This window comes from Globicephala melas, chromosome 2 (assembly GCF_963455315.2).
Source record: "Globicephala melas chromosome 2, mGloMel1.2, whole genome shotgun sequence".
Taxonomy (NCBI): domain Eukaryota; kingdom Metazoa; phylum Chordata; class Mammalia; order Artiodactyla; family Delphinidae; genus Globicephala; species Globicephala melas.
The window spans coordinates 70,100,809-70,122,208 of record NC_083315.2 but is presented as its reverse complement, the minus strand read 5'-3'; the positions used below and the strand labels follow the sequence as shown (position 1 = coordinate 70,122,208).

Sequence of the window (21,400 nt, the reverse complement as noted above, 5' to 3'; positions counted from 1 at the left end):
AAAATGAAAGTGGTAATGTTCACTAATATTCAAAAAACTTGTTTATATACTATTAACTGTATAAAGCCATACTGGGGAATATGTTTGTAAATAATATTTATGCATTTATGAAAATATAAATAAACATATTTTCAGCTTAAGTGAAAATAACATACAAATGAAATAATTTCATGATTTTGTAAAGATTTTAAGACATTTCATGATTTTGTAAAGATTTTAAGACAGATTTAATCTTTATCTTGTAGAACATTTAGAATAACCTTTGAGTATTTATTTAAAATAAACAATTTTAACTTACATCTCAATTATGAAGCTGAGGAAGTACATCCAGTCCAGAAAATTATTAATGGAAAGCTTCAATTCTTTATACAAATTTTCTAACTACTCTCTTGTGTATACTTCTGTGCGGAAAAGAGTTAATACAGCAGGCCTGAGACTGCTGTCTTTAAAAAGGCATGCTTGTAACACTGGCCCTTGGCTAGTATCTGGGAATTCGACTTGTATACAGTTTCCTACACCGTTAGAAAACTTTCCCAAACTGATTCGGGTGGCTCACCAGGACAAGAATGTTTGAACAAACAATGTGGTTTACACTGAACACAAACTTTCCTTTTGGGAGCTGGGGTTTTGGTACATGCCAGGCAGAGGATACCTTCATGATCAGTCTCCAGTAAAAATCTTGGGAACTAAGTCTCTAAGGGGGTTCCCTAAAACATCACACACATGTTGCTGCATTTTCTTGCTGGGACAAGACTGCAGTCCATGTGACCCTTCATGGGAGGGAGAGAACATAGGGAAGCCTCCACGTGGATTCCTCCAGATGTCACCTGTGTCTTTTCTCCTTATTATCCAGTTATGTATCCTTACTACCTTGTTATAATAAACCCCAGTCATCATGAGTACAATGATAATACTGAGTCCTATGAGTCCTTCTATCAAATCTTTGAACATGGGGGTCACCTTCAGGACCTCTGACAAAATGGTGGCAACGTGAGCTCCACTAGAACAACTCTAAGTCATTAAAATATAATTATATATTTGGGAAAAAGAGAGAGAGATAGAACTGGGGAAAGACAAAACTCTAGTGGCTATGGGGTTACACGTGTTATGAAGCAGCAGGTGAGTGGCTATCTGTTGTGAGAGGTAAAAGTTACCTATGGAATTCAAAACTAATAGATCCAACCCCAGGAGTGTTGGCTCACTGGGTCCCCTGGCTGCTTTTGGCCCTGTAAGCTAAAGTGAGGGGGAAAGAGCAGCCAGAAGAAAATTTGTGCTGTTCTCTCCTCTAGGTGGGAAGAGAAAGAGAGCCCAAGCATTCTCACACATGGGCTTTGGACGGGCCAAAGCATAAACATTAGCTTGCAGCTGCTCTCTTGTCCAGGTGGGAGGGGGAAAAGTTCAAAAATTCCTAAAGATGAGTTTTGGGTAGACCAAAAGTATTAAAAGTATGTGTTGCTCTTTCCTCCAAGTGAGAGGAGAAAAGGTTATTTAAATCAGTTCCCAGGGCTGGAGTAAAACTTTAAATAGATGAAAGAGAGGGAAAAATGGAGAAATGGAGAAAGGGACAGAGAGAAAAGAAGAAAAGAAAAGACAAGACTCCAGCGATTTTCTTTAGCCTAGATGCTGTCACTGCTGTACCAGTGCCCTGGCCCAACCAATTAACCCTAAAAATGCTAAATTTACTGCTAGGGGTCTGAATAAACTTGAGATCTGAGGGAAAAGGGAAAAGTAAATTTTATACAACAGCTTCACTTTGTGGCTACTGCATCTAGATGTATGATAAAAAATGATGTAAAACGTTATATGCTTGTAACTTCAAAAATACTAAGAGATCATCCTGATAAGTAAAAGCTGCGAAGGAAAAGTCAGTGGGATACAACGTCCTCGCTTTTTGCCCCAGGTGAGTAGATCGGAACCTAAATTCTTTGAGTACTGGAAACAAAACAAGCCTCCATAACTGATGATTTTTTGTTATGATTTTTGCCTATTAGAACTGCTAGAAAAAAAGGGAGACAAAATAAAGGAGTGGCACTCTCCACATAGAAATATACTTTGAGAGTTTTAAAAAGCAGTTGTTAGTTGCCAATTAGTTCTTATAAAATCAGATGTCTGACCCTTACAGGCTGATGATTTTCTAGCCTGAAATGCATATTTTTGAGTGGGTAAATTTGTACTCTAAGATTGAGAAGGCAAAAAGAGCTTAGGAAAGGCTTGCTCGTCACTTAGACTTAAAATGCAGCTGTCTGATCCTACAGCATTTAGGCTTTATTGCTGCCCCCAAAAGTTGCCAATTTTATAGAATCCTCAATTCACAACTTCCAACTGCCTGGACCTGCCTCTAAGTTAAAACCTCATACTGTCTGCTATGGGCTGTTTCAACCCAACATGAGCTGTGTTCAACTAAAATCAGGCACCAGCCTAATGAACAAAAACCAGACGGGGGGCTGGTGAATATTTAGTTGGTGCAGCCATAAACTGAAAACTACATGGATTCTAGCTGTACTGTCCAGGTCTCTTATACACGCCCCTGGGAAAGGGCCTGTTCTTTTGATAGCCATCTAATTTGAGCTGCTGATTGGCTTTTTATTTCTGACATAGAAACTGATTACATTCCTAACTTTGATTCTTACCGAAAGCTGAAAGTTGGAGGAGGGCATACCCAAGGGTGCATGACCTCTATGTCCACTCTTATAACAGACTGGACTCTTGATCTCTTCTTGGGGAGGTCTCACTGCTGCTGACTTATTATGTTCAGCTTTTTGGACTAGTCGTAGTTTGCAACAACAGACTGATAGCTTGATTCAATATCTGATACACACGCCTAGTAAGACAGTTTATTAAATGAAGCTCTCCCCAGAAAAAGACTCATCCTTCCTAGGCTGCTCACTGGATAAATGATTAGGATAAAAGGCGTAGAAGGTTTTGTAAACCTATTCTGGAAAACAATTTTTTTAATTGGGATTTTGTCCTGACCAATTGCTAACCTTTCTGGTTAAGTTGTATCAATATAAAAACATTTTTGTTAAGAAAAAAAAAAGTTTTCGTGTGGAAATTCTTTTGTCCCTCTTGTACCTAACCCTTCTGGACAAAAGGTCTAGATGGAGATAAAAAATGACTGAGAAGACCTGAAGTTATAATAAGTAAATGGGAAACACTGATTTTAGAATAACGGTGGGGGCGGGGAGGGGGAAAAAAAAAAAAAAACAACCCAGGCCCTGGGAAAGTGTGGAAGACGACGGAGGGCATAAATGATCATTGTTTTTTCGGAACTGCTCCTCCTCCCGGGGTGGAAAAAAGCCATGCTGTCAAGAAAGCTGTTTTTTGTGTTTTTTTTTTTTAATAGATCTTTATTGGAGTATAATTACTTCACAATACTGTGTTAAGTTTCTGTTGCACAACAAAGTGAAATCAGCCACATGCATAGAGCACTTTAAATTCAAACTAACTTTTGAGCCTTATACCTGACAGGCTATAAGAAGTAGGGGGTGACCCCAGGTCATGGAATTTCCACAGAACACCTCCAGATGTCATCCAAACTCTTAAGGCAGATAAAATGTCACAGACAAAACCATTTAACAAACTGTCCTTCAGAGGCAGTCCCTCTGAAACCAAGCACTCAATTAAATTACTTAGACTGCAGTGGGAACAGAAGGTGGGAGGCCCCCTGATGGGAGATCACATTGGGGTCCTGTTAACTTGTTCTGCCTGACTACTGTATATCCTGATTAGGGATATCTTAACAATTATAAACTCATTTCCAGGGATACCACGTATGACCTCTGGAATTGTACTTTTTGTGTATGCACTCTATTCTGATCCCTGGACTGCCCAGAGTTGTGCTGTGCTAAATTTAAAGACAAAGTCACTTGACTTTTTAAGATAGACCTTTACAATTAATGAGATTTGTTTTAACTGGCTAAGTCTAAGACCCCTGAAGTCAGTACTGGAGGTCAGTCTCACCCTGCTGTCTGGGGTCCTACCAGATAATAATATTACTTTTATTGTAAAAACACTGTGGCCAGGAGCCAGCCAAGGAGGTGGACTGTGCAAAAAAGAGCACAGCAGAGATTGCTATCCTTAGAAATGTCTGCTTGCAATGTTGGTCCTTGGCTGGCACCTGGGAACTTATCTGGTAAATAGTTCCCTACACTGATAAAAAATCTCCCTGATATTGGTGGCTTATTGTGCTTAGACTATATGACAATATGGTTTAGGCTAAAAACCCGCTTTCTTTCTGGGAATCTAAAAAAGGCCAGGCAGAGAGTATGTGACCAGCGCTCAATAAAAATGTTGGGCACTCAGTCTCTAATACGCTCTCCCAGGAAGAAACATCACACATATGTTACTGCATTTTCATTGCTGGGTGTGCACTGTGTGACCCCTCATGGAAGGGATGATTATGATTTTTCAACCTTACACTTAAAAAAATTTTTGAGGTAATTTTACAATTACAGGAGAGTTACAAAAATAATACAGGGATATCCTTCACTGAGTTTCCATTTATGTTAAAATCTTACATAGTAATAGAACATTTACATAAGATGATTTTTTTAATAGTCTTTCCATACTTTTTTATAATAACCTAGGAGGAAAGTACTAAAAAAATAAAATTCTTTTAAAAACTACTTGGAATTCTACGTACCTTCCACTGATAGCACCCAGAAGTTACTCCAGTTGACGCCAATCCATATCCTTTTCCTCCACTGCCATGAGTTAAGATCTGTCCATTCTCCACTATGCAACACTGAGCTTTCTCTGGGTCAAAGGATACTTCTTGTATAGGAAGATTCTCATCTTCTTCCTCCAACTCTCCCTGCTTCTACCAGAAAGGAAACTGGGTCAGTATTTTAAACTAACTCAGATTCAGTTCCTGAGATCTCCTTGGGTTGATTCCACAAATATTTATTATCTACTATGTACTAGTTACTGTGCAGACAATGGAACACAATCATACATACAGCATGGTCCCTGCCCATGAAGAGCTTACAGCTCAGTCAGGGGACAGAGAGACAAATAAATAACACCGGTATTGTAGTGAGAGAATAAAAGAAGTTACATGACAGGTATAGCAGAAACATATAAGTGTAAGTTTCTAAGCAGGCTTGAGAAGGATAAGGTAAGCATTCAAAAGAGGATGACTTCTGAGCTGAATCCTGAACGGTGAGAAGGCATTAAGCAGCCGATCAAAGTAGAGAAAGAAATTTAAGACAGTATGTACAGCATGTGCCAAGTCATGGAGGTGAAACAGAGTTCACTGATTTAAAGAATTGCAAGCAGTATGGAATATCGGGAGGATGAGACTGAAAGAGAACAAGGAACTAGAAAGAGAAGAAGGAACAAAATCATGGAAGGCCTTCAATGCCATTCTAAATTTAATCTTTACTCTAGACAATAGGGAGTGCCTACAAAGAATGATTTATATAGAGGAACTACTATCAGATCTATGTTTTATAAACATTGTTTTACCAGGAGCATACAGGATGAAAGCAGAGAGAACAATCAGGAGTTTACTGCAAGAGTTCAGGTAAAAAATACTGAGAACTTAAATTCATTCATTTGCTCAATGGGTATTTAATAAGCATCTACTATGTAACAGGCACTATACCAGGTCCTATACACTCGGCAGTATACTAAACAGATAACGTCTCTGCTCTCATAGAACTTATATTTTACAAGGTGGAGATAGAAAATAAACAAGGAAATAGCAGGTAATAAGTGCTATGCTGAAATCAAAAAAGGTGATGTGATAAAGACTGTGTGGCAACTGACTCTAGAATGAGGATCAGGAAAGTACAATGAAGAAGTGATAATTAAGTTGAGACATGAATAATAAGTTGACTTCTGAGAAACATATCTGAGGGAAGTATTCTAGGCAAAGAGAATAGCTGGCACAAAGACCAAAGGAAGGAACAAGCTTAGTGTGTTCAAGAAACAGGAAGAAGGCAAGTTGTTCACAGTGTAGTGAGCAAAGAGGAGAGAACAAGGAGTTCTAGAATTTATCCCAAGAATGATTAAAAACCACTGGTGGGTTTTTTAAGCAGAGGACGAACATGCTCTGATTTACAATGTTAAAAGATCACACTGGCTCCTGTGTAGAGAATGGACTATAGGGAGTTAACAACGGAAGCAGAAAGACCAGTTAGGAGAATATTGCATAATCCAGGCCAGAGATGGTAGTGGCTTCGAGTAGGGTGATGGCAGAGGAATGAGGAGGTGTAAAATTCAAGTTAAGTCTTAACAGAGAAGTCAACAGGACTTGGAGATTGTACAAAGAAAATGTGGGTGTGTGTGATAGAAAGAGAGGAATCAAGGATGACTCTTTGGTTTTTTGGTTGAGTCGCTTACTAGGAAAGATGGGAAAGCCTGGGGAAGGAACAAGATGTAACAGAACTAAGGATGCTACTAAGTATGAGAGACCTATTACACTATTATTCAAGTTGTAAGGCAAGTAGAAGACGGGTATATGTCTGGAATTCAGGAAAAATGTCAAAAAAGGAATTAAAAATCAATGGCATACGGATCTGAATAAGGTTTTGCTGGCTATAGGAAATGGAATGGAGGTGACAGTTGAAGGAAAAAAGGGGTCTTGGGACCAAGCCTTGGGATACTCCAGCAGTCAGATTAAATAGAAGAGGAAGTATAAATAGAAGAGGATGAGAAGAGGCCATTGTACTGGGACAGAAGGAAAGCCAGAAAAAGTGTGGAATCATGAAAACTGATAGAAAGATTAAGGTAGCTAGATGGATGGATTCAAGAACTATTTAGGAGGTAAAAATCAATGAGTTCTAGGGACCACATGGGTGGGGACATTAGGAGAATTCCCAGGAATTCAGGTTTGAAAAGCTAGTTGAATGTTAGTGCCACCAATAAAAATGGGATAGGAAGAAAAGGAGAAAGGTTTGAAGGAGAGACACGTGGGCTATCATTCAAGTTTGGAAGGCAGTGCATGTAGTGAAAATGGTCGTGGGTATGACTGAGACTGCTGGAAAAGCTAAAGACAGAACTCTGAGGAACAATGGAATTTGGGATGGAGGCAAGGAGAAAGTCACACCAAAGAAGAGATGCCTCCAGAGGGAATCAAGGATTGGCAGAGGGGATCTGGGAGAAAGTAGTGTTTTGAAAACAACAGAAGGCTAGAGTTTCCAGAGGTCAAGTAAGCTGTGGATAAAAAGCCATACACTGTATTACCAATAACACCTACCTCTGTCATTTAATTTCAGTGCTTTGATGGAAGATAAACAATTGGGCTGAAGAGATAATGAGAAGTAAGGAAGTGACTTAAACATACACAAGATTACTCTTCCCAGAAGCTTAGCAATGAAGGATGAGAGAATATAGGGAAGGCTTCATGGATAAAAAAGAAATTTAGAAGGGTGGGAATAAGAGATGTTTATAAACTGAGGGGAAAGAACCAGTGGAGAAAGAGACGCAGTACAAAGAAGAGACTGAGTAACTGATAGAACAAAGTCAAAGGAGAAAGGATCCAGAGACAGGTGACAAGATATTCACGTCTGTCTAAAAATACCTTTTTGGAAGAATCAAGTACCTGTAATTTTATTTCTTCTTCTTTTTCCTTTATCTGAATAGCATGTTTGGCCTGAGCAATGGGTGTCTCCCACATACAATCCGACAGGAGGGAAAACAGATGTTCAACAACCTATTTATTGAAGGAAAAAGAATGATAAAATTTGTAAAGGATCATTTTAACTATTTTTAGAAAAGATAAATCATGTAACTATAATATTAAGTCACATGTAAGATTTAATTATACCAATGTCTGACAGCTACTTTGGGTGGATGCAAGTTAAATATCATTTTTTAGAAAGACCATTACCCACTACAAAGTGGGTTCGACTGTCCTCATGTTGCCCCACTATATGGACCTCTGATGAGGCCATGCAGCCTCATATCTTTCTCTCTCTAGATGCCCACACCTAGGAAGAAATTCCACAAATTTTCCTTTCTTTCTGATCTTGAAAGTATTCACTATACCACTACTCCTCACGTCCCATAACTCACTTAATTTCTCTTTCTCCTTGCTTAGAGATGAAAAAATTAAAAAAGCAATCTCAGAAGTGGAAGTCATGCTATTGAATAAATGACACATTTACAACTGAAGAGACCATGAGTTTAGATTTTCGGTGCATCATGTTGCACATGTAAAGAACATCTTCTAATAACTTTAAAAATAGAAACCTGGGCCATTTGATCATCTTCTACACCAGATTCACAAGCTGGTAGCACAGCCTCAAGGACATGAAGTGCAAGGAGCCTCGTTCTTAAGTTACCAACTAGAGGAATTCCTGGAGGGGGAAAAAGACATTTTCTTATTATAAATGTGACTTAAATTCAAAGTTTAAATAAACCTCTTGAAAAAAATCTCTGAGGCTGCTAAGTATTTAGGATGGAACAGACTTCACTTCAGCATTTTATCACAAGAATTCTGGATTCATCCCATATCCATTAATGTATATGAATATCCATGTTTCTGTTTCAGTTTTTATGTATGTAAGGGAACAGCACTATAATAACTACCTGTGACAAGTACTGTGCTATGCATTTCATACACATTAATAACTCTGTTGATCCTCACAAATCCTACATTATATCCCTATTTTACTGATGAGGAAACTGAGGCTCAGAGAAGTTAAGTAACTTGACCAAAGCCACACAGCTCAGTAGAGACAGAAGTAGGATTGTAAATGACAGGTCTGTTAATCTCTAAAGCTCAGGCTTATCATCGCCTTTAATTGCTTCTGACTTCATCTATGCCCTGACGGACTCACAGGATTAATGGGGAGTAAGCAGTTTGTACTTTTCTAAAGTAAGCAAAGGTAGAGACAGGATACTGATGCTCTTTTTTCTATCCATTACTACAATACAACCAGTAGAAATAAATGAATATCTGATTTTTCTTCATGCTCTAAGAACTTAATCAATATTATAGAAGGCTTACCTTATTAAAGGAGAAAAAAAAGCTATTGTAACTTACACTAGTTAAGAAAAACTATTGGGAAAATGAGTATAAACTTACTATATATAAAGCTAAGATGTGTATTTACAGAAGAACCCTGGTTTGAACAACTGATCTGAAAACAGTAGTTACCTGTAAATGGCAGATCTTTTAAGAAAATAAGAGAAAGGTAAGGGCTCTTTTGAATAAACTGCTGTTTTATTTGCAGCACAGCTGATCAGTTTTGGAAATTCTTTAAATACTTTTAACAACAAATGAATTTCTTGCCAGAATTTGCTACCACAAAATGACTGGGATAATTCTGCTGTAAGAACACTAACATTTAGTATGACTCCATTTTACTGTATTTTTGCAGTTAATAACTGCAGCTGTTATGTTAATAATAAGTTGTCTGTATTCTTTTTTTGTTTATGCCAATCTTAAAACAAAGATACAGGATCTGAATTTTTAAAAAATTGAATACACATTAAAAAAAGTAAAAAGAAACACCAATCAACTATATTGAGAGTGTACACATATAAAACAGCATGTACCATAGAAGACTATATTATGTTTCAGCACATTTAAGAAAGACTAGGGATGATGAGAAAGTTCTGGAAATGGAGAGTAGCGATGGTTGAGCAACACTGTGAATGTACTTACTGTCACTGAATTGTACACTTAAGTGGTTAAAATGGTAAATTTTATTTTATGTATATTTATCACAATAAAAAAAAACAGATTAGGAAAGGACTGATAGTAATCTATGCAAGCAGACCAGACTTTTAGGCTAAGAACCAGGAATTAAGCTTATTATAAAGAACTCTCAGAGATAGCATACAATCAGAAGTTACAAATCAAGGCAACAGAAATCATATCATGATAAGAAAGAATAGACAAACTCCAATCTGCATTTTGATAATCCAAGAAGTAAACTCAAAATCTGTGTCAAATTATCATATTAAACAGGATGTTCTCTGCTTATTTTTATTACTGTAATCTGAACTAGAGCCAAGTTCTCTGCATTAAATCCACGATCTTCTCCAGTGCTACCTTCTATTATTAATTCCTCCCAGTTTTTACTCCTGAGATTACTTTTATTTCAATCAAATAAGTACTCATAAAACAAGAAAGAAAAGGCTTAAAATCAAGGTCAAGTATCCAATGTTGTTATCTGAATAAAACACACGTGATGTACAAAATACTGTAAAATAAGACAAAGGTCACATACCTGAAGAACATTTCTGAGATGCTATATTTAAAAGCACCTCTGTCCACTTTGGGGAAGCCATTTTTGACTGAATTGCTTTTGAAGATACAACTCTGCGGAGAAAAACTAGAAAATCCCCCAGATGCAGTTCGGCTGCACGTTGTTTCCTAAGAGCAACTAAAGAGTGAACAGACAAGTTTACATTACAACCAAAAGCCAACAGGAAACAGTCTTATATCAAATAACTTACATTTAGAATGCAGTAAGCACACACCTAATTCAAAACCTAGGTTGTCAGTTAGCCTGGCTAACTGACAGGTTGTCCCTAGCCTGGCTAAGACCCACTCAAAGCCAGTACTCTACCTCTTCTTTACTTCTTTAGTCTTTGCTAATATACAAACATTTATTATATTAGTTTGAAGAATATAAAATTATTAGCCTGCCCTAGGTAACTATATCTCACTCCAACCTTGTTCCTACACATTCCTTCAAAATCCAGTTCAAAGCTACCTCTTCCATGAAACTTTCTCTCTTCGTAGAGATCCCTGGGAAAATCTCTTTTAGGAGGCCTCCATCCTACCCCACTCTCACTCCCAGCAAGTATTTCTGTAACAAGACACTAAATTAATTAAATTAATTAAAGCCTGGAGACCTTAAATATAAAGCTGGTTAATACAACTTGATGATACAGTCTGTGTTTCAGTATCAGTACTATGTTTGAAATGAAGAGTATACCTTACTTTCAGTTAAGTATTTTAAAGAGTATGTGGAATTATTAATACCTGGTCCACCTGCCTCTGAATGCCTGGCCACCGCTTACTAGAATCAGTCTCACTCCCAGCCATCCCCATAAACAGAATGGGTGCAACCTGAGAGGAATGGATGTGGACTCAGTCTGCTGTTACACCTACTGAGATTCATCACAGTTTCTTTTTTTTACTGGATATGGAAGGATCCAGTTTTCTTGGGGAGCTATAGGCTGAGAAGTAACTCTACTGGGTCTTCCCTGCCATCCATATGTGCAGTACTCAACAGAGTGGTAAGAAACTATTACCTGAACAACCCTGTATCCCCAAACTGGATCTCAGGAAAAAGGGAGGTGGCATTAAAAGCCTGTTTTTATTTTATCATACCCTGTGAGTCTGTCCATGCTCTTTGTATAAGCTACATACTTGCTATATAAAGAAGAAGTAACTTGCCAGAGGTTCAGCCTCTGAAACCAAAAGCTAGACCTAAATCAGACTCATACATCCTCCTAGATTCTGCCCTAAGAGATTTAGCTATTTCTTCTGAGCTTATTGTATTACACTGTAATTATCTGTTTAAACATCTACCTTCCTCATTTCCCTAGAAGGTCCTTGAGGGCAGAGATAATGTTTTGTCATTTTTGTATCCCCAGCATATTCCTTTATCCACCCACCTAGCTATACAGTATTAATATTATTTAAATAGTACTTTATTTGTTTAAATATTATTTATTATAATATTCCAATATTAGCATTAACATTTACTGAGCTCTTACTATGTGTTAGACACTGCTCTAAGTCCTTTACAGAGCTTATTATGGTAATAAGACACTGAATAACTGACCAGTTTTAGACCTTTCTTCGCTTAATATATAACAGACATGTATAGTAGTTCTTCTGTTCAGGGTTTACGTTCTACTGAAATACAATGTTCACTATAGTTTTTTTTTTTTTTTTTTTTTTTTTTTTGGCTGTGCCATGCAGCTTGCAAGATCTTAGTTTCCCAACCAGGGCTTGAACCCGCACCCTCAGCAGCAAAAGCACAGAGTCCTACCCACTGGACCACGAGGGAATTCCCACAATGTTCACTATAGTTTTTAAAAGCTGTATGGAGATGACCATATTACAGCAAGCAAAAATTATTACGGCTAAGTATAATGAAGAATTTTTTAGTGACTAGAGACCAAAACAGCCTAGCAAGAAGTTCAGCTTCCCTAATTCTAACCCAATTCCCATATATTAAAAAACCCTTGGTCCTGGGGGAACACTTAAAACAAGAATGCAACCCAAGAGATGGGCTTTCATGATCAAATCCTACAAGAACATAATCTGGGGAAATCAGTCACCTAGAACCTCTAAGTTCTAGAGCCACAACAGCCAAGGAGAGGCTGAACTTAGACACTGAGTGGTACAGTTGCTTCATCAGGGTTAACCAACTCTAAGGAGAGGAAGTTCAGTCAGAGGTACCTCTAAACCATACATATTTGGAGAAAAAAGGGGTTTCTAAATGAATAAAAATCCTCTCATGCCTCACAACAGAAAGAACTCTACATTCTAATGATATTCACACAATGTGGATTCAATAAATGCTTGTAAATAATGACAGAGAAAAAAGATTTATGATACCTCTGAAGTCTCTCTTCTCAGTTTCTCCACTGGAGTCAATTTTCTTCTCTTCTTCATCCTCTTCTCCTTCTCCAAAAGAGGCCATAAGTAGTACACCAGCCTGGGACAACAAATTCTTCAACTGACTACAGAGTAGATCCAACAAAGACTGAACTACCTTGGGGCTCAGTTTATCAGCATAGGTCCTGGAAAAACATATACGTGAAATAACATGAAATAACAGGAAAAAAATAAATGGTAATTACACAGAAGGGCAAATGTGCTTAAACACATAAAGGAGATTACGGTGAAATGGAAATGTGAAAGACCAGGCCCCACACAGTTCTACCAAGACATCTACAATGCTCACCCTGTAGTGATGGCTAGAATCTGGAGCAATCTTGTACTAGCCACTTTTAAAGCTGTGCTTAGCTGGGAAACACCCGTTTTTGGCAACAACTGAAGAGGCTGTCCTAGCATGGTGTCTGTGCCACATAACTGTGACAATACATTTAGCAGACCAGTGGAAATCGCCAAAGAAACATCTACTGGTTGATAGTGGACACTCAGGGCGAAAACTGTAACCAAAAGGAGACGCTGCTGGGCTTCTAAAAAGAAGAAAGAAAGAAAGGCAGTTGAGAATCTTCTTTGAAGTTAACAAAGCATTTACTAAAATAAATCATATTCTAAAATATAAATAGTAGTATGGAACACTATTACACTTTCAAGTATTTATTCTTTACCTATAAGCTGACCTAATGTTAAACACAGAACATTAGCCACCTAGCATAACCTCAGGCCAAAATGTTACCTGCACCTTATATTTGCATGTGCAGTTACTCACCAATGTGATGCTTGTTGGCTTGCAGGGCTCTCTCCAGAGTAGCAGACAATTGTTGATAAATCTTATGCACAGCCATCTGGATTTCAATCTGAATATTTCTCTTAGCTGCTCTGATCCCATCCTAAATTACACACAAAGATTTACCTTTTCCATTAACAACAACAACACTTCCTACCCAAATGAAAGTAAAAGCATTTTATTCCTAGCCCATGCTAGAGCCCTATGGTGGTTTTTAATTATTTAGTATATTACAGTATATAAAAGTTTTATAACCAATTTATTTTTCAATGCTTGAAAATTCTTGATTCTATATAATCTCTCTCCTTTCCCACAAAGCATTTTTCCTCTCTAAACATGGAAGACATAAAGACAACACTTCAAAAAAAACAGTTCAAGCAATCAGAGAAACTTGGTAAAATGATCAAGTCTAAAATGTAAATTCTTGAAACCCATCCTCCCAAACACTAATCCTTATCCCAACTTAGATCTACCTCTATGCAATTTGGTTAAGGGTTAATAAAACTGAGCCAGCAAAGAATCTAAAAGTACAATAGTACCATGGCTTACCTAATGGCTTATCTAACCCCAGCTATACTCAGGAAACTAAACCAATGAGGTATCTTTAAGTCACTTAGATCTTTATATTTTTAAACCTCAATTCTAAACACCAAAAAGTTTAGCATTATTAAACTGGTGTTGTAAAAATACAGTTAAAATCTGAATATACTAAAAGGTGTCATCCTCCCATGACAGTTCTGTCATCTACCTGATAGTGATGCAATCGGCCACTCTCTCCTTTGGCTCCTGCGTGTCCAACAGTGCCTAAACCGAAACACCCTGCTAGAAACTGCAGCCTCACAGATGTGAGCAGAGTGGATGACTGGAAACCTGAGCTTGATCTGCTTCCTGTCAGAGAGATGTTACCTTTTTCTTCCATTCCAGACAATAGTACAAGGATCTGATGAAGTGCCTCTAAACGAAGCTTGAGAAAAAATAAACATATTTTAGAATTCTTCACTGAACTGAGACACAAATAACTCTGTACGTCACAGACAATATATTTCTTAGCACACAGAAAATTCTGATATTTCTTAGGAATCTATTCTATTAAGATAAACATTTCTTTTACTATTATGACTTTAAAAATTAAAATATCTCTAAGATCTCTATAAGCATACTTCAGTATAAAAGAGGCTACACAGTACAAGGGGAAAAGTAGTAAATTTGGATGTAGGAGATCTAGTTTCAAGGCCAGAGTATTCCAACGACTATGTAGCCTTGGTAAACTCAATTTCCTGAGTCTCAGTTTCTTCATGTATAAAATGAGGCTAATAGTACTTTAATCTACTCACAGAGCTGTTGGGATGCTCATGAGGAGATATACATGATTTCAAAAGCATCAAGTAGTATGGATAATGCTTCCTTTACTTATAACATTATATGGAATGAATACTCTTTAGTTCAAGAAGTAGAAGTATTTCCAAAAGGTTTCTCTGTGGTTCTCTTGAACTTCTGGCTCTACCTTCCCTAGGAGGACACATATCCACCACAGCAGTCCGTTGGCCTACCCTCCTTTTTCTTAAAACAAATAAACTTTTTATTTTGAAATAATTTTATATCTATAGAAGAATTGTAAAGATGGTACAGATAGTTCCTGTATACCTTTCCCCAAGCTTCTCCTAATGTTAGTATCTTACAAAACTATGGTACATTTATGAAAACAAATTAACATTGGTACAACACTACTGACTAAACCACAGAATTTATTTGGATTTCACCAGAGTTCCCATAATGTCCCTTTTATGTTCCAGGATCCAAATCAGGATATCACGTTGCATTTAGTTGTCTTGGCTCCTTTAGTCTGTGACAGTTTCTGTCTTTGTTTTTCATGACCTTGACATCTATGAAGGGCTGTTTGTGTATTTTATAGAATGTCCCTCAATTTGGGTTTGCCTGATGTTTTCTCATGTTTGGCCTACAGGTATGGATTTAGGGATGAATACTACAAAGTCCCCCTCTCATCACATTATTATCAGAGTACATGATATCACCAGAACTTACTATTGGTGATATTAATCTTGATCACTTGGTTAAGGTGATGTCTGCCGGGTTTCTGCAATGTAAAATTACTGTATTCTTTTCCCCTTTTCATACTCTGTTAGCTCTAAGTCACTAAGTCCAGCTTACTCTCAAGAGGAGGAAAATTAAGCTCCACCTCCTGGAGGGAAGAGTATCAAAGAATTTGAGGACATGTTAAAACCACAATCATTAATAAATATTTTGAGGGGGATATTTGGAGGCAATGCTCACTAATTTTAGCATTTATCATTATTAGCATGGTGTTCTAATCTAGCCCTTTTTAAACGGAGACAAATGGGTCAAAAATAGGGACTCTAGGAGCAGATCTGTATAGTCACCAACCAATCTCACTCTAGTTTCTAGGAGACAAGGAAAGACTTAGTGATTAGAGTATCTTGTGCACTACTGTTCACTTCAAACAAACTATCAGGCTGCTTTGGTTAAGATAGCAACATCAAAAAGCTCAAGTGAAGGAAAAGGGGAGGCAAGGAATAGAAGAAAAGGAAAAGTTTTTCCTACAATTGTACCTTCAGTGGTTCAGTTTAAGTTTCCACAGTCCCTCACAAGGAGTAAATATCAAAGACTTACTTCTGCCCTTAACTGTTGCTGTTCCATTGCAATGATGGAGGCTTGGGGACTTGTAGACATACTTTCCTCTGGCTCTTTAAAACCTGGGGCATTCCCCACATCTCCACTCACAAAGCTTACAACATTTTCAATCAAAGTGTGAACTCCCAAAGACTTGGTAAGATCAAAATCAGACTCAAAGGAGTTAGAGGAGTTGCACAACCAGTCTCTGTTATGTTTCAGGCGCGCCCAAGAGTCGCTCAGGGTTTCCAATTGACTATGCATAGGACCTACATACAAACAGAACAAAAACGCATCAGTGATGACCAAGATGAGCATACATTCTGAAACTAGATGAGGGCTGAGTGTTGCTATCATACCAACTGGTGAGAAATGGATACTAGTGTTTGAATACATGCATGCATTAAGTGAATCTGAGCAAAATGCTTTGGTAAAAAACAACAAACAAACAAAAACTACAGCAATGTAAGAAAACAAAGGGAAAGCCCTGTTTAATGTACCAGTGTCTCTGTAAGCGCTTTAGTAACACGTTGCCACAAGAAAAAGAAAGGCAGAAGCTGCTCTCAAAATGCTTAGCTTAAAATGCTCTGCAGTATTAAACCAGACCATCATTTATGACCAAAATGGAACTCGGCACTTAGGACACTGCTGGTAAGACCTACTAGTAATAGGACTTCATCTGATTTAACATTATCATTGCAAAGATTGAGTCAAGACTGTGCAAAATGTGTACATATCTGCAATGAAATATTACCAAAAAATGAATATAGAAGGGCAAGTAAACTTACACAAAAAAGGAGACATAAATATCACCCTTGGTTTCATTAATATAAGGAACATTTTCACTGTGTGATATGCACATTTATTTCAGGTTGTGAAACTCCTATATAAAGGAAGCAAAGTTTCACAGACAAGAATATGTAAGATTTACTATAAAATGATATCTACGTAAAATTACCAAGTGGTGTTAACAATAGTGGCTAAATATAATACCATTAGTTTTGCCAGTGGGCATTTTCTAGGCTAAAATCTTTACATTAGACAGCAAAAATGTTAATATGTTTGATCACAAGAACTGTCCAAGGTATGTGCCAATAATGGCTTTAAATAAATATATAAATGTCTAATTCTTACACGTTTTGTATTTTTTGATTTAATTGATCTCAGGTACATGAGTTAGATTAATCATACTCCTTGGCTCATGATATACTCTCATCACTGGTCCATGCATGGCTTGCTTTTGTATTTATATTTACTTATAATAAATGTGAACACAAGAACTAGAGAACTGGCAGAATACTATCTATCTGTTCTTCCCCCCAACGCATCTCTCCCCTGTGTCCTCCAACCTAAGGATTTCATTATCACTCCTTTGCTTTTATTGTTGTTAAATATTGTTTTATCTTATATGTATTCCCAAGACAAATAATGTTTAGTGTTAGTTGTTTGTGACTTTATAAAAAAGTATCATTTTATGTAGTCTTTTTGGACATTACTTTGCATTCAGTATAATATTGCTAATACTCATTCACATGATTCCATGTAACCATGGTTCATTTGTTTGAGTGCTGTATAATATCTCATTCTGTGAATATACCAAATTTTTCTATTAGGAGTGAATCTTGAGGTACCTAATAAAATATGCATTACAAAGATTATATTTGTTACATACTAGATGGAAAAGATCTGGGAAGAGGACTACTTAAACACTAATGCCCAAAGAGAAAATGAACTAATACAATATTGACTGTATAACTTATTTTTGAATTATTACACTGTCAGGAAAACCCCAGGACTTCAAAATGCGACACAGAAATCCACAATAGGCAGTTAATATTATAAAGTAACTATGAAATAATTTATATGCATTCTACTAAAATAATTTAGAATGGCTAAGAATATATGGTTTATCTGCCTTCTATATTTTAGCAAGAATTCTTAAGATTAAAAAATGTTGGATTTTCAGTTCTACTGAACATAAAAAATAACCAATCTGAAAATTTCCCCAAACTGTATAGCTGAATATTTTCCCATGTAAAACAGAAAAGGTAAAAATCCAAAGAAAAATGTCATGGATGCATAATGTATTAAATTAAAATGATATTTAAAGAATAAAGGAGGGGCTAATGTGGAAAAAAAGAAAAAAAAAAAAGAAATAATCATTTTCCACTTCCTTAAGCATCCCAAATGCAGACTCTGGATTTAACCTTAACTTACAAATGATATTTTTTGGTCTCTTAGCATTGAGCTTGTTGGTTCAATAATAAAATTTCAGAATAAAAATTTCTTCCATCTTCCAATACTTATAAATTACTTTTCAAAATGAAAATACAATGTGCAGAGAGTTAATGCTAGAACCACAGAAGTAAAAGTGACCTTAAAGATTACCTAGTCCCATTTCCTCACTTGAGGAAACAGAGGCTTAAAGAAAATGATCTTTTCTAAATTAATAACACTAATCCCTTAAGTTTATGGGAGGTGGTCTTACATATTCCTGTTCTTAATCAACTCACAAATCACTGATCCATGGGAATTTCAACTGCCTGCCTACGCAAAGGCTCAATATGTGAAGAAACTGCAAGTAGCGAATTGCCTTAATATACTCCAAAATATTCTATGGAATAGGTGGTCAATCCCCAAATTAAATCCTCTCTGCAATTTAAAGCAGGGGTCAGCAAACTTTATCTATAAAGAGCCAGACAGTAAATAATTTCAGGTTTTGTGGGTCATTCACTATTCATTTAACTACTCAACTCTGCTGTTGTAGTGTGAAAGCAGCCATAGGTAATACATGAGTGTGGCTGGGTTCCAACAAAACTTTACTTTCAAACAAAGGTGGTAATCCAGATTTGGCCCTCTAGTCAGTTTGTTGACCCCTAATTTAAAACATGTAATTTATGGGCTTCCCTGGTGGCGCAGTGGTTGAGAGTCCGCCTGCCGATGCAGGGGACGCGGGTTCGTGCCCCGGTCCGGGAAGATCCCACATGCCGCAGAGCGGCTGGGCCCGTGAGCCATGGCCGCTGAGCCTGCGCGTCTGGAGCCTGTGCTCTGCAACGGGAGAGGCCACAACAGTGAGAGGCCCGCGTACCACAAAATAAATAAATAAATAAATAAAACATGTAATTTATTAAGTATATAAGCCAAACAAAACTTTGTATGAATAAAATATAAGGAAGAATAAGACACTATCTGAAAGCAATAGGATAAATAAATAAATTAAATAATTATAACCAAAATGTTTAGGTTGATATCAAAAATACTTTGAAACACAAAATCTCACAATATGGAAATGAGAGATGAAAAACCTCTAATTCTTAAAAAAAAATTATAACAACCTAATAACTGATTTGTTCTGTGTTGTTTTATCTGAATATAGGAAATATTGTGTCTGAAAAGCATATCAAAAGCCTCTACAGAGTAATTGTGACTGAGCCCAATTCTTACTTAATATTAATTCAGAGTCTCCTACTATAAAAAGAAAATATAAAGTCCAACAAGAAATTTGAGATTGTTTACTTGTCCTTACAACTTTGGTTCTTAAATGGAATTTTCAAAATGAACATGGCAGAGCTGCAATACATACTTTATAAACCATAAAATATGTAGGCAAGCTAAAAGGGGAAAAAAATTAAACATGCCATCATGTACTTGCTTGAAGCTCTTCTTTTTTCTGGGGCTCAACTGGCCAAAAAGGAGTAAATACACTACCACAACAAGAATCAGAAGACAAAAGGAGAAATTTGATACAGGAGACAACATTCACATTTGTTCTTCTTTATATAATCTAATTCGAAATGCACAGATAAAACAGCATTTCACCCATACAAGTTATACCATGAAACACACATGTTGATAAATGTTTCCAATATTATTTAGCAATAAAACCCTAACACTATATTTAAAGACCTGGGGCAGGGTAGTGAAATCAAACCATGATGCTCCTTCTTAAAATTTTGCTTTGGTATCCCCACCATTTTTCACTATATCAGTTTCAGCTTAAATACAAAAACTAAAGTTAAGTATCTGCGAAAACATATTGTCTTTCAGTGAAGAACGAGCTCAGTTCTGCACAACTACAGCAAATCTTTTAAGTATTTATCAAAGTACCCAAATACCAACATGTTTAACAGCTTTTGTCAAGAATTTTGACAGGCTATTATGAGAATTAAATAAGTTAATATGTTTGAAGTGATTAGACCAATACCTGGCATATAGTAAGCAGTTTTTAAGTGTTTAATGAATATAAATTTCATATTACTTCTGAGGTGCTAAGCAGAAATATGTACCACCTGTCATCTCTTTTTAAAGTAACTGATGACATTTTTGGATTTACAATTTAGCTCTGATTCTCTAAAGAGCCGAACAAGTTGGCTGAGCTCAATTTATTTGCTCACTTTGCTCTACTCCTTCCTACCATACTCACTTTCTTGGACCAAGAGCTCGGACCAACTGTGACACATTAACTGGAGTGAGGGGAAAAGAAGCAATCATGGTTCAACAGCATGAATTCCAGTAACCCCAATGTCAAATACTGAAATTATAGGCACTAGACCCTCTCAAGGAGGAGTCTTTGGAGGCATATTAAGAGCAGCTGAAATGTGTATACAACCATTAATTGTCACTGATACATCCATTTAGTTTCAGTAAACGAGATGTAATTAAACATTGCTATCTCTAATTTCTCTTACTAAACTTTTAATAACTCAGGACCACTAGACTAATAAATGATAAAGAAAAGTGAGCGGAAAAAAGTTTACATTTCCTCTTCAAAATATTGGAAAGGGGTAAATAAGCACATAGAAGAATTCTCACTTGGCTGGACATCTGCTTGTCCTTCATAGCTCAAGTCAGAATCAGAACACCTGAATGGCTCCAAAAAGTTCTCAGACTTGGTAGGTTCATCTGACCAACTGAAGATAGGCATGTTATGGCTTATGACATCTGGTCCATATTGACAATAAATAGGGAAAAAATAGGGTGGTTTATTTTAATCATCATTTAAGGGCAAAACAAAACAAAAAATTCCACTGTGGTCAGACGGTAGTCTCTAAATATACATGATTTTTAAAAATTTCTTTCAAAATATAATGTTCCAAATGTATTTTCAATGTTAATTTCTTTTAAAGAAAGAAATTCATTATAATTAAATACATGATATTAAGTATACATTTTCATTGTTTAATCCACGAACACTAGGATTCATGAGATTGAAAACTATTTTTGCTGCTCTTCCTAGAACAGTACTACTTTCTAGTCACCTATTCCTAGGAACAAAGCTATCAGCAAAATTTTTGCCTGAGAACATTAAGATATAATGATTACTAGAATAAACTGGTACCACATTAGGTGATACCATGATAATTTGCATAACTAGT

General features: G+C 36.6%; 1 protein-coding gene across 1 annotated transcript in view; it reads right to left on the bottom strand.

Annotated features, from left to right (window-relative positions):
• The window catches only part of HERC1 (HECT and RLD domain containing E3 ubiquitin protein ligase family member 1), a 215,321-nt gene that overhangs the window by 81,477 nt on the left and 112,444 nt on the right, over positions 1 to 21,400 (bottom strand). The window contains exons 26-34 of the mRNA XM_060294157.1: positions 16,026 to 16,294; positions 14,125 to 14,340; positions 13,359 to 13,479; positions 12,885 to 13,122; positions 12,536 to 12,720; positions 10,185 to 10,340; positions 8,197 to 8,303; positions 7,547 to 7,657; positions 4,643 to 4,819 (exon numbers count right to left, since the gene is read on the bottom strand). Coding sequence (XP_060150140.1) covers positions 4,643 to 4,819; positions 7,547 to 7,657; positions 8,197 to 8,303; positions 10,185 to 10,340; positions 12,536 to 12,720; positions 12,885 to 13,122; positions 13,359 to 13,479; positions 14,125 to 14,340; positions 16,026 to 16,294 — 1,580 coding nt within the window. The remainder of the gene's footprint in view (positions 1 to 4,642; positions 4,820 to 7,546; positions 7,658 to 8,196; positions 8,304 to 10,184; positions 10,341 to 12,535; positions 12,721 to 12,884; positions 13,123 to 13,358; positions 13,480 to 14,124; positions 14,341 to 16,025; positions 16,295 to 21,400) is intronic.